Source organism: Miscanthus floridulus, chromosome 8 (assembly GCF_019320115.1).
Source record: "Miscanthus floridulus cultivar M001 chromosome 8, ASM1932011v1, whole genome shotgun sequence".
Classification (NCBI taxonomy): domain Eukaryota; kingdom Viridiplantae; phylum Streptophyta; class Magnoliopsida; order Poales; family Poaceae; genus Miscanthus; species Miscanthus floridulus.
Genome location: NC_089587.1, coordinates 190,903,194 through 190,914,326, shown reverse-complemented (window position 1 = coordinate 190,914,326; position 11,133 = coordinate 190,903,194). Strand labels below are relative to the sequence as shown.

Below are 11,133 nucleotides of genomic sequence, written 5' to 3'. Positions count from 1 at the left end.
CCTATCGAGTCTCCTATTGAGTTATTTGAGTATCCACATGAGAAAGTTCTTGAGAAGAATGAGAATGAAGTTCCTGGGAGAAACAAGAGACAAAGGATTGCAATGCAAATGAATTGAACGCGCACACGACTGGCGACCTCAAACAGCTTACATGGACGCCGCAACGCAAGCAAGCAAGGCACGCACGCTCCCGCATATGCTGGGCTGCTGCGGCAATAAATAAATATAAAATTAAACGAAGATAATCCGGAGCTAGCACACCAGATCAGAGCATCGTATATAAATGGCAACGGCAATCGACAAGGAAACAAACAACAAATCTAAATTCAACTTGACCGACTAAATCTTTTGGCTTTGGTGGCTTTGTTGGCTTCTTCCACAGATGGCGCGGGCGTGGTCGTCTTCTTCATTTTGCCGTCTTCGCACCAGACGTCGTCCTCTCGTTCTGGTCTCGGCATCTGAAGGGTGTCTGCCAAGGTCTTGGCCCCTTTGAGTGAGATGACGAGCCAAACGTAGGAGAGGAACTCCCCGCCTTCTCCCAAGCTCTTGGCGTGCAGGTAGCCCCGGCACATGCTGGCGGAGTAGCAGAGCATGCCCACCCACACGCGGTACATCAAATCCCAACGGTCATCGTCGTCCTCGATGCCCAGCAGCTCTTCTGTGAGCTTCCAAGCGTCGGCGATGATGGTGTATGTCTCTTCTTCGTCTTCTTTGAGCCGGCCTTTTTGTTGCTTGATCCTGTCTAGGAGGATTTCGTCACACAATTGCTCCTTGATCTTGTCTTTCATCATGTCTTTGGTGAGGATACGCTCCATGTATTTCGTGGCTTCAGTGAATAGATGCTGCCTGCTGCCGGTCATCAGCATGTCAGGACGAGAACTAAGTAGGTAGGCCATGTAATTGGATATTGCTTTTGTGCACACTTCACGGGCCAATTCTGGATGCGGGCCCCTGCAGCTGAAGTGCTTCGGAGGCTTGCTGCGGAAGCAGAGGTCGGTGGCGATGTGCCAGATGAGGACGCTTGCGTCGAAGGGCATCTTACGAAAGCTTCGCCATATCACGACGTTGCCTATCGTCTTCATCCGCTGATCATCGTCAGTCGAAGAAGTAGCAGTAGCAGCAGCAGCAGCAGCAGTACTAGTCGTCGTCGTCGTCGAGTCGGAGGACATGTTTAGCAGCTTCTTCTTCTGCCTATCACTCCAGTACGTGCTGGTGAAGCTTCTGTAACTGGAGAAGTCGGCGTTTGGTACATTGGCAACACGCACCAGTCTCCATGTGATGAATTCCGAGACAGTGCGGTACAGGCTTTGGTCTTTGCCTTCCTCGTAACCAAAGCGCCTGGCATAATTGAGCAGCGACCCGGTCACCGGTCGTCTCATTGTCCGGAGAACCGAGTCGACGAGGTTACACCCTGGAAGGTTCTCGCACAACGTTGGAAGTTTTGTTCCGGACATGAGCCTGTACATCAGCTCACTGATGAGCAGACCAAAGATGTCCAGCACCGCAGTGAAGCACAGGAGAACATACGTCGTCTTCACGTCGGTTGCGCCGTATCCATGCTTGCGGCTCGCCGCAAAGAGCATGACGGCGGCGATGTACATGGACGGGACCAGCATCACATGGCAAGCCAAGTATGCCGGCGTGAAGATCACGTTTGCCCTCGTGTAGATGAGCCCAAACGCTTCACGCAGCAAGCCTTTCATTATCTTGTCCTTGGCTTCTGATGGATCCAGTACTGCCAGGATTTGCTGCCCTTCCTTTCGTCGTGCCTTGAGAGTTTCTTGAGCAGCGTACAGCGACAGGTCGGATAGGATCATCTGGACTTTGTCTTCTTGCGACAGGATGGGCGCGTCGCCTTCCGGCAACTCTTTCCAGCATTTGTACCTGTCACCCATCTCGGTGAAGCACCAGTCCCATCCGCCGGGGCTTTCCCTCTTTCCTTTCGTCACGGACCACATGGCCACCAGCCGCTTGATGCTGGCCCTCCGCAGAGCCCACGGCTTCTCGATGAAGCTGATGATGCCGATGACGAACAGCAGGATCGCCGACAGCAGCAGCTTCCTGTCGCTGGACTCCGGCCACGACTTGTAGAAGGAGTAGACGGCGACCGTGACCTGGGACACCATGGTCACGGTTTGCCGCGTCCACAGCTCGTTGTCTTCGATGGTGTAGGCGGTGATCTCCTCCCGTCCGCCTAGGTACACGAGGAGGAGAGGAGCCCACAGGACCTCTAGGGCGCTCCCTTTGTTCCCGTAGTCACAGCTGCTGCAGCTACTGCTGCTGCTGCTGCTCGCCTTGGAATGGCGATTGAAGAGGGTGGCGAGCGCGTAGATCGCCAGGGCGTCGGCGCTGACGTAGGCCAGCCAGATGCATTTCCTGAACAAGAGCGGGATGGTGTAGTTGCGCATGGGCGCTGCCAGCAGCAGGAACCACTGCAGGCCAAGGCTGCCGAGGACGAGGATGCGCAGCTGCCACTCGTCCCACCATTGCACAGCTCTCAAGATGTCTATATCATGTCTCTGGGACGATCTCCCCTAGTAGCAGAGCTTACTTAGCTCTTGATGTGTCTATGCCTATTTTTGGGAGTGTCACTACTCTCTACCACCACTCAAGTCTCTCTCTCTCTCTTTTTTTTTTTGGGTGTTTGTGTGTCACTGCACTGATGTTAGACCTACTATACCGATCACTAGTGTTTATAATGCATGCGTGTTGGGTGTTGCCTTACAATGATGTGTGCCTTCCATTGAACAGTGGAACAAACACGTAAGTATCCCCACTTTATTTCTGTTATTAGTATCACAGCCTTTGTCAAAAACAAAAGAAAAAAGGAAAAGAAGAAAAGAGAAAAGCCGTCACACCCTCAAGTAGCTAGTAGCTACTAGTACAACTTTGCTTTTATATGTTGCTTCCATCTTGCTGCCCGGCCCTTTGATGTCCGTGGCAATATTCCAAAGTGCTAACGTATTAGAGACGAAATATATATACCTGCTTTGTTGTCAGTTATTCCTGTCTCTGAACTTTCCCGCCTTTGATGTTCTTCCCTCCTTTCGTGATGGTCACAGTATTAATCAATTCTTGTTTGGATGGAAACTAAACAGGGCAGGCATTGCCTGGCCAGGTAAAATTTTGGGCCACTATCCAAACAACCCCGCAATGTCTTCAATTCAAAAGTCGAAAGAAGAATATTTAGTCACAAGTGTGCTCCAATTCTAATCAGATAGCGTAGCCCTTCCAAAACTTCAGACAAAAAAAAAAAACAAAGAAAGCTAAGCGAAATCCCTGAGATATATGGTTTAATCCTTAATGTGAGTTTTCTTGTGTAAAACCGCATGCGTTCTCCTTAAGCGACATAGCCGTGCCCGTGCTGAATTTTTCAAAAGAAAAAGGATCTATACAAGATTAAAGTGGAAAAAGACTTTGCATTCGCTGCCATTTGCGTGTCATGGTGATATTCTAAGTTCTCCGATCCCCGCATGCGTTCTCGTTAAGGGCCTGTTCGGTTGAGGCCATTTCTGGCCAGAACGTATCCCGGTGATGCATGGCCGTATAAAATTCAACAGTATTCCAGGCCAGATCAGTTCCAGGCCTTGAATACCTGGAAACCGAACATGCCCTAAGCGACATAGCCGTGCCCGTGCTGTATTTTTCAAAAGAAAAAGGATCTATACAAGATTAAAGTGAAAAGACTTTGCATTCGCTGCCCTTTGCGTGTCATGGTGATATTCTAAGTTCTCCGATCCCGTGTTACAGATGCCCTGCTTTACTTTTGTTTTTTGAATAAACTAACATTGTCAGTGCATATATCTACTGATATAGAAGAAAATATAAGCAAGTGATGTGGGAGGCTATCTGTCTTGGGTTCATCACCACAGTGAGGAACTAGAATATCAATGTAGGGGTTTTGGGGCCTAACACTCGAGACACAAAAGGGTTTATCCTAGCTACTAGTTCGGGATCGCACCCTACGTGCCCTATGGCCTCCTCCCCTGCCTAGTTTGTTGTTAGCCGATGCAACACAACCACTTGTGCATGGCCACCAACGTCATCACTAAGCATCTACCACTACCCCAGATCTGTACATCACTGCCAGTTCAAAACCCCCCCTTCACTGCCGGATTTTGAACCGACAGTGGCATACCGGCAGTGATGTGAGGTTGACATCACTGTCGGTTCTTAAAAACCGACACTGATCTACAGACAATAGCGTCGGTTCGTGGCTCCACCCGACAGTGTCTAGTTGAATAACACTGCCGGTTTGTAGTCCCCACCGACAGTGACGTTTGCTTCAAGGGTGTCGGTTCTTGCCTAAACCGGCAGTGTAGATCAAGCCAACACTATCGGATTATGGCTCAAGCCGGCAGTGTTGATCAAGATAACACTGTCGGTTCTTGACCCAAGCCGGCAGTGTTGAGCAAACCAACATTGTCGGTTGATGGCTGAAGTAGGCAGTGTTGATCAAGACAACACTGTCGGTTCATGGCTCAAACCGGCAGTGCGGAGCAAGAGAACACTGTCGGTTCATGGCTCAAGCCGGCAGTGTTGAGCAGTCCAACACTGTTGGTTCATGGCTTAAACCGGCAGTGTCGAGCAAGAGAACACTGTCGGTTCATGGCTCAAGCCGGCAGTGTTGAGCAGTCCAACACTGTTGATTCATGGCTCTAACCGGTAGTGATGGTTACGACAACACTGCCGGTTTGTTGCTAACCGGCGGTGATGGCACATTCGCATTTTTTGTTTTATAATTTATTTTAATTTATATATTTTCGTGGGATCGGGTTTCGCTTTATATACGCTACGTAGACGATAGGTCCATAAATATTAAACATTACAAATGTTACAGTTACAGTTCAAATGTTATATCTAGATCTCGATCCCTCAAAACAAAAAAGAAATATTCTCAGACTTCTTACAATAATCTGGCGAGCCGTTCTAGGCCATACTGGTCCTTGTACTTCACGGATTGTGCAATAGAAAATAGTCCATCTTTTTCCAATACCTCGGCTAAGATGAATTTTGACAGCTCCGATTGTAGTGCGACGATCTCCATCTCTAGCAGCCTTTCGTGCTTAAATTTCTTGCGCTGTCGTTCAAAAAAAATGATATCCAAAGAGGAACAGTAAATCATTTTGTTGAATTATTAACAGACATAAATGAAATGGGGATTATACACACCAACTTATTGGCTTCTTCCGATTTCCCGCCGATGTAGCGAAGCATTGCCCACATTACATAAAACCCACATTCATTGTTTCCCGCCGGCTGTGATAGGTACTTCCCCTCCATTTCGACAACCTTGAATGTGACCGGCTTCCCACCGATATGGCTTCTTCGGACACTGAGCAACATTAAAAGGAGAAACATTAGAAAGCGGGTATGTGTGATTAGAAAATAATATGTTATTAGGATCGCTTACTAATTCAGCACTGACACTAGTGCATCCAGATGATAAAATGGTTTTTTCTTCGAGTCCCACACCTCGAGCAGATTTTTGGCAAGATTAACACAAATGAAGACGAAATGGTTGCTGCAATCACAGAATCCTAATTATCGAATAATCTTAACGAAAAAAGAAGCATAAAATTAAAAGCCGAGAACACATACTCGCAGTTGTAGGCTAGAAGTATGTGGGTTTTCTTCTTCATCGTGAATTCATCGAAAATAGCAATCAATTTCTGTTTCAGGTCTTCCACATCACATCCATAGAGGCCTAGACATGTCCTCTCATTGACTCGCATGGGGTCCAAGAAGCCTATGTAATCCCATTTGCTTTTTAGAATGCAAAATTTTGCTATACACCTACATAAAATCATGGGAAGTGCTCAAAAGTTAACAATTTGTGTATCGAGAGAGTGGTTAATTGTAATATCGTGCGTGTAGGGTACTTACATAGTCCACAGCGTCAACAGTTGAACATCGAGATCGCGTTTCTGGTATAGCTGGAACAAGCACTTCCACTCGACATCGAACTTCTCTTCTTCAGGATAATTGAAAACATGTGGCGAACGGATAATAACCTCAAAACCAAAGTTGTTCGTCTCTGTTGCTTGAGCCATGTAATATTCATGTAAATGGCACATATATGTTGCCAGATTTTTATACTCATGACCGTGAACCAAAAAGTTGCCACTTACATACTTCATTGCTGGTGTTGCCGTCCCTTGTACATCATAATAGATGGTCGCGACCTCTTTCATGGTTAATCCTAGGTTGTCTTCGACGTACTTATGTATGTTCCTTAAATCTTTATTGTGTCTTTCTTCGTCTCTTGTTGTAGCGTATTTATTCTGTGTTTGCCTTTTGAATTCGGACTTCAACATAAACGAAGGCAATGAGGCATAGAGATTGAAGAAACTAATACAATCTTCCTTCTTGACGTGTGCTGTAAATTTTTCTTCCATCAAGGAGGTAACGCTGCCACTGAACGACCTTTTTCTTTTTTGTTGGTCCACTTTGGGAGCATTAGCGACCGAATCCAAGGACCTTTTCTGCAATTGCGAGGATGTCCTTGATCTTGTTTTGGGCTGAGGTGGAGGAGGAGGAGGATGACGACGACAATTCTGTTTTCCCGGCGCTGATGAAGATGGAGTCGGACGAGGAGGAGGAGGAGGAGTCTCTTTTCTCAGGGCTGATGAAGATGGAGTCGGACGAGGAGGAGAAGTCTCTTTTCTTGGGGCTGATGAAGATGGAGTCAGATGAGGAGGAATAGAAGGAGACCTCTGTCTTCTCGGGGGTGATGGCTCCGGATGAGGAGGGGAGTGATCTCTGTTGGGAGATGGTGAGTTATCATCGCATGTGGGCAAAGACTCGTAGTCGTCCTCATCATCAGAGGACAATTGGTGGTCAAGCTTAATGAAGCGCTTGCGCTAGGCCACTTGAGAGCCCTTGTTATGACCAAGTTTCAGCGTGTCTTCCGCTACGGGGTACTCAATGGGTATCTTGTTATACTTCTTATCAAGTATTCTGTCAATGGTGACGCGAGCGTACCCTAGTGGAATTGGGCGGCCATTAATTGTCCCGTCTCCCATAGGCCAGGCCTGGTCGAGCGCCACCTTGTCCTTTGTCCATTCCTGACGAATGTACAACCTAACATTGACGGGTTCAGTGATGTTGTCCACTGGATGAGGCACATTCGCCTCTTCTTCGTCGAGCGGGGTTGATCCGCAGTTGCTGCGACCCCTAAACTGTGGGCTAAAGGCAGTAGGAGTAGGGTTTTGTGGTACTGCTGACCCCTTGGACAGTAAAATTTGCTCGACTCGTGCTTCAACGGTCGCCTCAATCTGTGCTTCCATTCTATCTTCCATCTCTTTTAGTCTCCTCAAATACTCTTCCTCATGTTACTCTCTACCCCTCGAGCGGCTCCGGTAAGTGTTAGATTCTTGGGGGAATGCTAGTTTCCAAGGAACAACACCGGTTCCTCTAGTGTGACCAGGGTGCTCCTTGGTTCTGAGTGCTTGGGTGAGCACGTCTTTCTCCCTATTAGAAGTGCAAGTCCCTTGTCTCACCTCCTCAGTTACCTGGGAGATCATCTGGATGAGTTCGCTCATGGGTACATTTGAGGAGCTAAAGCTCCTGTCCTCGGCGTGTCGTACATTCCTCCCCATACAGTATATTACCGATCTGGGCTCCCAATCGGTGGTCTCAACCTGAACGCCTTCCTCAGCAAGGCGAGCCATCTTTTGAAGTTCTGCTTCAAATTCTGGCATCTTTTTGGCATAGCCACGAGAGCCGAGATGATGAGGATTCGTCGCTTTCTGCGAATTCTCCTTATTCTTCCTGCTCAGTTCTAAGTAGTCCTCGGATAACCTGTATTCCTTGAAAGCCTGCCAGAAGTCCTTCTGCTTGCTAAACTGTCCACCATCAAAATCTGGCTCTTTATTTTGGAGGACAAAATTCTTGTACAATGTCCCCTTGAAATTCTTGAAGCATGTTCCCATGATTTCTTTTGCTTTTTTCTTGACTAACTCCCTGTCATACTCGGCTGAGAAAGTGAAATACTCTGGGATCTTGACATCCCATATGTAATCCTTCTCGCTTTCGAGAACCCTCCACCGGTCATCATCTTTCCCAATCCACTTCCTGTACTTAATCAGGATGAAGTCCCTAACAAGTAACCCGATGATGGTCTTGTATTTGGTCAAAGCTATAGGCGGTGAGAGTGGATCCCCGAATTCATCGAACTCAGTAATGTGCCAGTGTGCATTCCTACCAACAGGAACCTTTGACACGCCTCGCTTGGATCTGGCCTTCCTGCTACCTGAACCCTCTGGCTCCTCGGCCGGTGGAGGCTCCTGCTAGAGACACCAAGTAAGCTATGACCCTCTCAATTGATTAGCGTGTGTGGCTACATAGTGACATGATACCAAAGTTACCTGGCCATCTTGGTCATTTTGACCCAGATCGAGCAGGCCGGATGGGGTCCATGGCTGCTTGTTCTCACCGACCTAATTGACACCGTCACCGTTTGTCGGATCATGCGGCTCTCCCGTCCCAGCGATATCTACTGCTTCTTGTTGCCGATCGGTTCTTTGGCGACGGGGTAACATGCGACGATGAGTCATGGCTATGACACGATCGTGGTTAGTTTTGGCCGCGGACAACTACTAATAGCATATGTTCATATATATATATAATATGTTTAATGCAAAGTCTAATAATAAGTCTACATACAACAAAGTCAAATAATAGCATATGTTCACCTAGAACAAATTCATTGTTTGATTGACCACATACAACAAAGTCCACCTACTCTTCTATGAAACTAAGCCTACATCAACTTTCAAATAAGAAAAGCGATGACCATAGCCATAAATAAAAGCATGACATCTTTCCAAGACCAATGAGCAATTCTCCTAATCTTCACACCTTCGGCGGGTGGCTTCTCTTCGATATCCAGTGCCAGCGGATGGCCATGGTTTGCATTCATTGGACCATAGTAGGCCGGTTGCCCATGGTTTGCAAGGTAGGCCGGATGACTATAGTAGGCCTTTAAAGCTCCAGCTTCTGTGTTGTATTTTTTGTGCAAATTACCAGGGTAGCGATTGACTTGAGCATAACAATCTTCCCAGGTTCGATAAATCACAGGCATGTGACCAACATGCACTACATACCATGCCATGGTTGCCTATACATTTAAGTAAATTAGGCATGCGGTAAGTGGTAATGGTAACTCACTGAACAAGAGTTATTATTCAAGTTATATGGCCAAACTAATTCTATTTAATGTTCATTATCCTTGACATGATAAAAAATTACCTCAATAATTGGATTGTTTATTATTCGGAGATCAATGTTGTTTAGTAATCATACTTGCTGCTACTGCCGAGCCAATTTTAAAAGTTGTTTTTAACTTTTTTTCTAGAACAAACATCTATAGATGCTTTTTTAAGCATGCTATACATTCCCCCTAAGATTGAATCCCCAAATAATCAAATATTGCTATAGTGTAATTTGGCGGTCTAGGACTATGACAACAGGTCTCTGAAAATAGCATTATTTTTAAAATATACTAAAACTTATACAAGAAATAAATAATTTCTTGTTGTATATATAAGAAAATATTAGATGAAAGGTCAAAGCAAAACATCTACAACAGAAAGGAAATAGGCAAGTCATTGTAATTAACCAACATGACCAGTCAAATAAAGTAGGACCCTATCAAAATATTAGAGTTGCATACATTCTTCATCTTTAAAACTATTTAAAAAAATTAGTTCTATAGGTCTAAAATATATATACTACATCCTCACATCCAAAAACATTGAGCATCGATGGCACTACAGACTAGACATTCATGATCAAACTGTATGCTAGCATTGCAATAAAGTAGTAGTAACATAAATTATGTCAAGTAAATTATCATATCAAACAATAAGTTGTAGTACTTGGTAAATGAAAAGCCTCTACTGATTCAAGTAAGCAGTTGTGGGACAAATCAGCCAGAAATTCTTATCTAACTCTTACACAAACAGAACACTTAGCGGGCATTTCATCTAACACTTAGCGGGCAGTGAGCCATGCACTCACCGTGTGGGTGGTAAAGCAGCTGTCCGTGGACGCTCCTGAAGGCCTCGGCGGTGCTCCGGCGTCGGGCGGTGGACGGCGTGGGGTGGTGCACGGGCGTCGGCGTTGAAGAAGAGGAGCGCGGGGCTGGGAACGGCGGCGCGGGGAGCAGTGGACGGTTGCTCCGGTGTGGGGTGGTGCATGGGCCTTGGCATCAAAGAAGAGGAGCGCGGGGCTGGGAACGGCGGCGTGGGGGGTGGTGAACGGGTGCTCCGACGTGGGGCGGTGCATGGGCGTTGGCGTCGAAGAAGAGGAACACGGGGAACGGTTGGCGCGAGGTTGAAATTTGGATAATTTCAACCCGCGGCAACCTTTTATACCAGATCTCATCACTGTCGGTTCTAACTAGAACCGGCAGTGATGTGCCCCATCACTGCCGGTTGTAACTAGGAACCGATAGTGTTATGGGTACATACACTGCCGGGCCATTCTTTAAACCGGCAGTGATGCAGGAATATAAATTGAAAGAAATGCAAAAAAATTGTGTTGCATCCCTAATTCAAACCAAAGCCTACAAGTTCTAGAGCAGCAGACAAACCATTAAGCTATTACCTGATTTCGGAGAGTTTGAAGGAATTTATTCCTTTGAGTGATTATATGTCCCCTGCTTTGCGCGTAGGCCCTTCAACTCCCTGGCCACGCTGGTCGCATGGTTCCCATGAAGATTGAAGAGCCGCTATTTACAGAGGAGTCCCACGAAGAGACGCCGTCCTTGGACTGGTCGTGGCCCTTCAGTTCCCCACGAAGAGACGCCGCATTTACTCCCCGGCCACGCTGCTCGCGCCGGTTCCCAAACGCAGGCGCGCGCGCTCCGTCTTCCCAACGTATGCGCAATGGCGGTTCAATGGCGTTCCCAACGTAGGCGCGCTCCGTCTTCCGAGGGGTGGGAGTTATTGCACCATGATCAGTTCCACCCATAGACACGCCTATATAAGCCAGGCCACCATGCACGTAGTCGACCGCCATTGCACCACCGCGCGTCAAGAAAGCGAAGCACACCCTTCCCACGCACACCTCGCTCCGGCCCTCGACGACCACCCACCGCCACAATGCCTCACCGCTTGAAGACAACAT

At 47.1% G+C, this 11,133-nt stretch overlaps 1 protein-coding gene across 1 annotated transcript; it reads right to left on the bottom strand.

Annotated features, from left to right (window-relative positions):
- Positions 1-326: 326 nt before the first annotated feature.
- LOC136470388 (uncharacterized) lies at positions 327-11,133 on the bottom strand. Its single transcript, XM_066468252.1, has 2 exons — positions 10,744-11,133; positions 327-2,534 (listed from the first exon to the last, which is right to left on the bottom strand). Exons 1-2 carry the CDS (start codon positions 11,131-11,133, stop codon positions 327-329), a joined length of 2,598 nt encoding a protein of 865 aa, XP_066324349.1.

Coding starts and splice junctions, on each gene's coding strand:
- LOC136470388 (XM_066468252.1), bottom strand. CDS start 11,133: ATGTTGTCTTCAAGCGGTGAGGCATTGTGGCGGTGGGTGGTCGTCGAG. Junction 2,535..10,743: donor TCTCTTCGTGGGACTCCTCT/GTAAATAGCGGC, acceptor CTCTGCTACTAG/GGGAGATCGTCCCAGAGACA.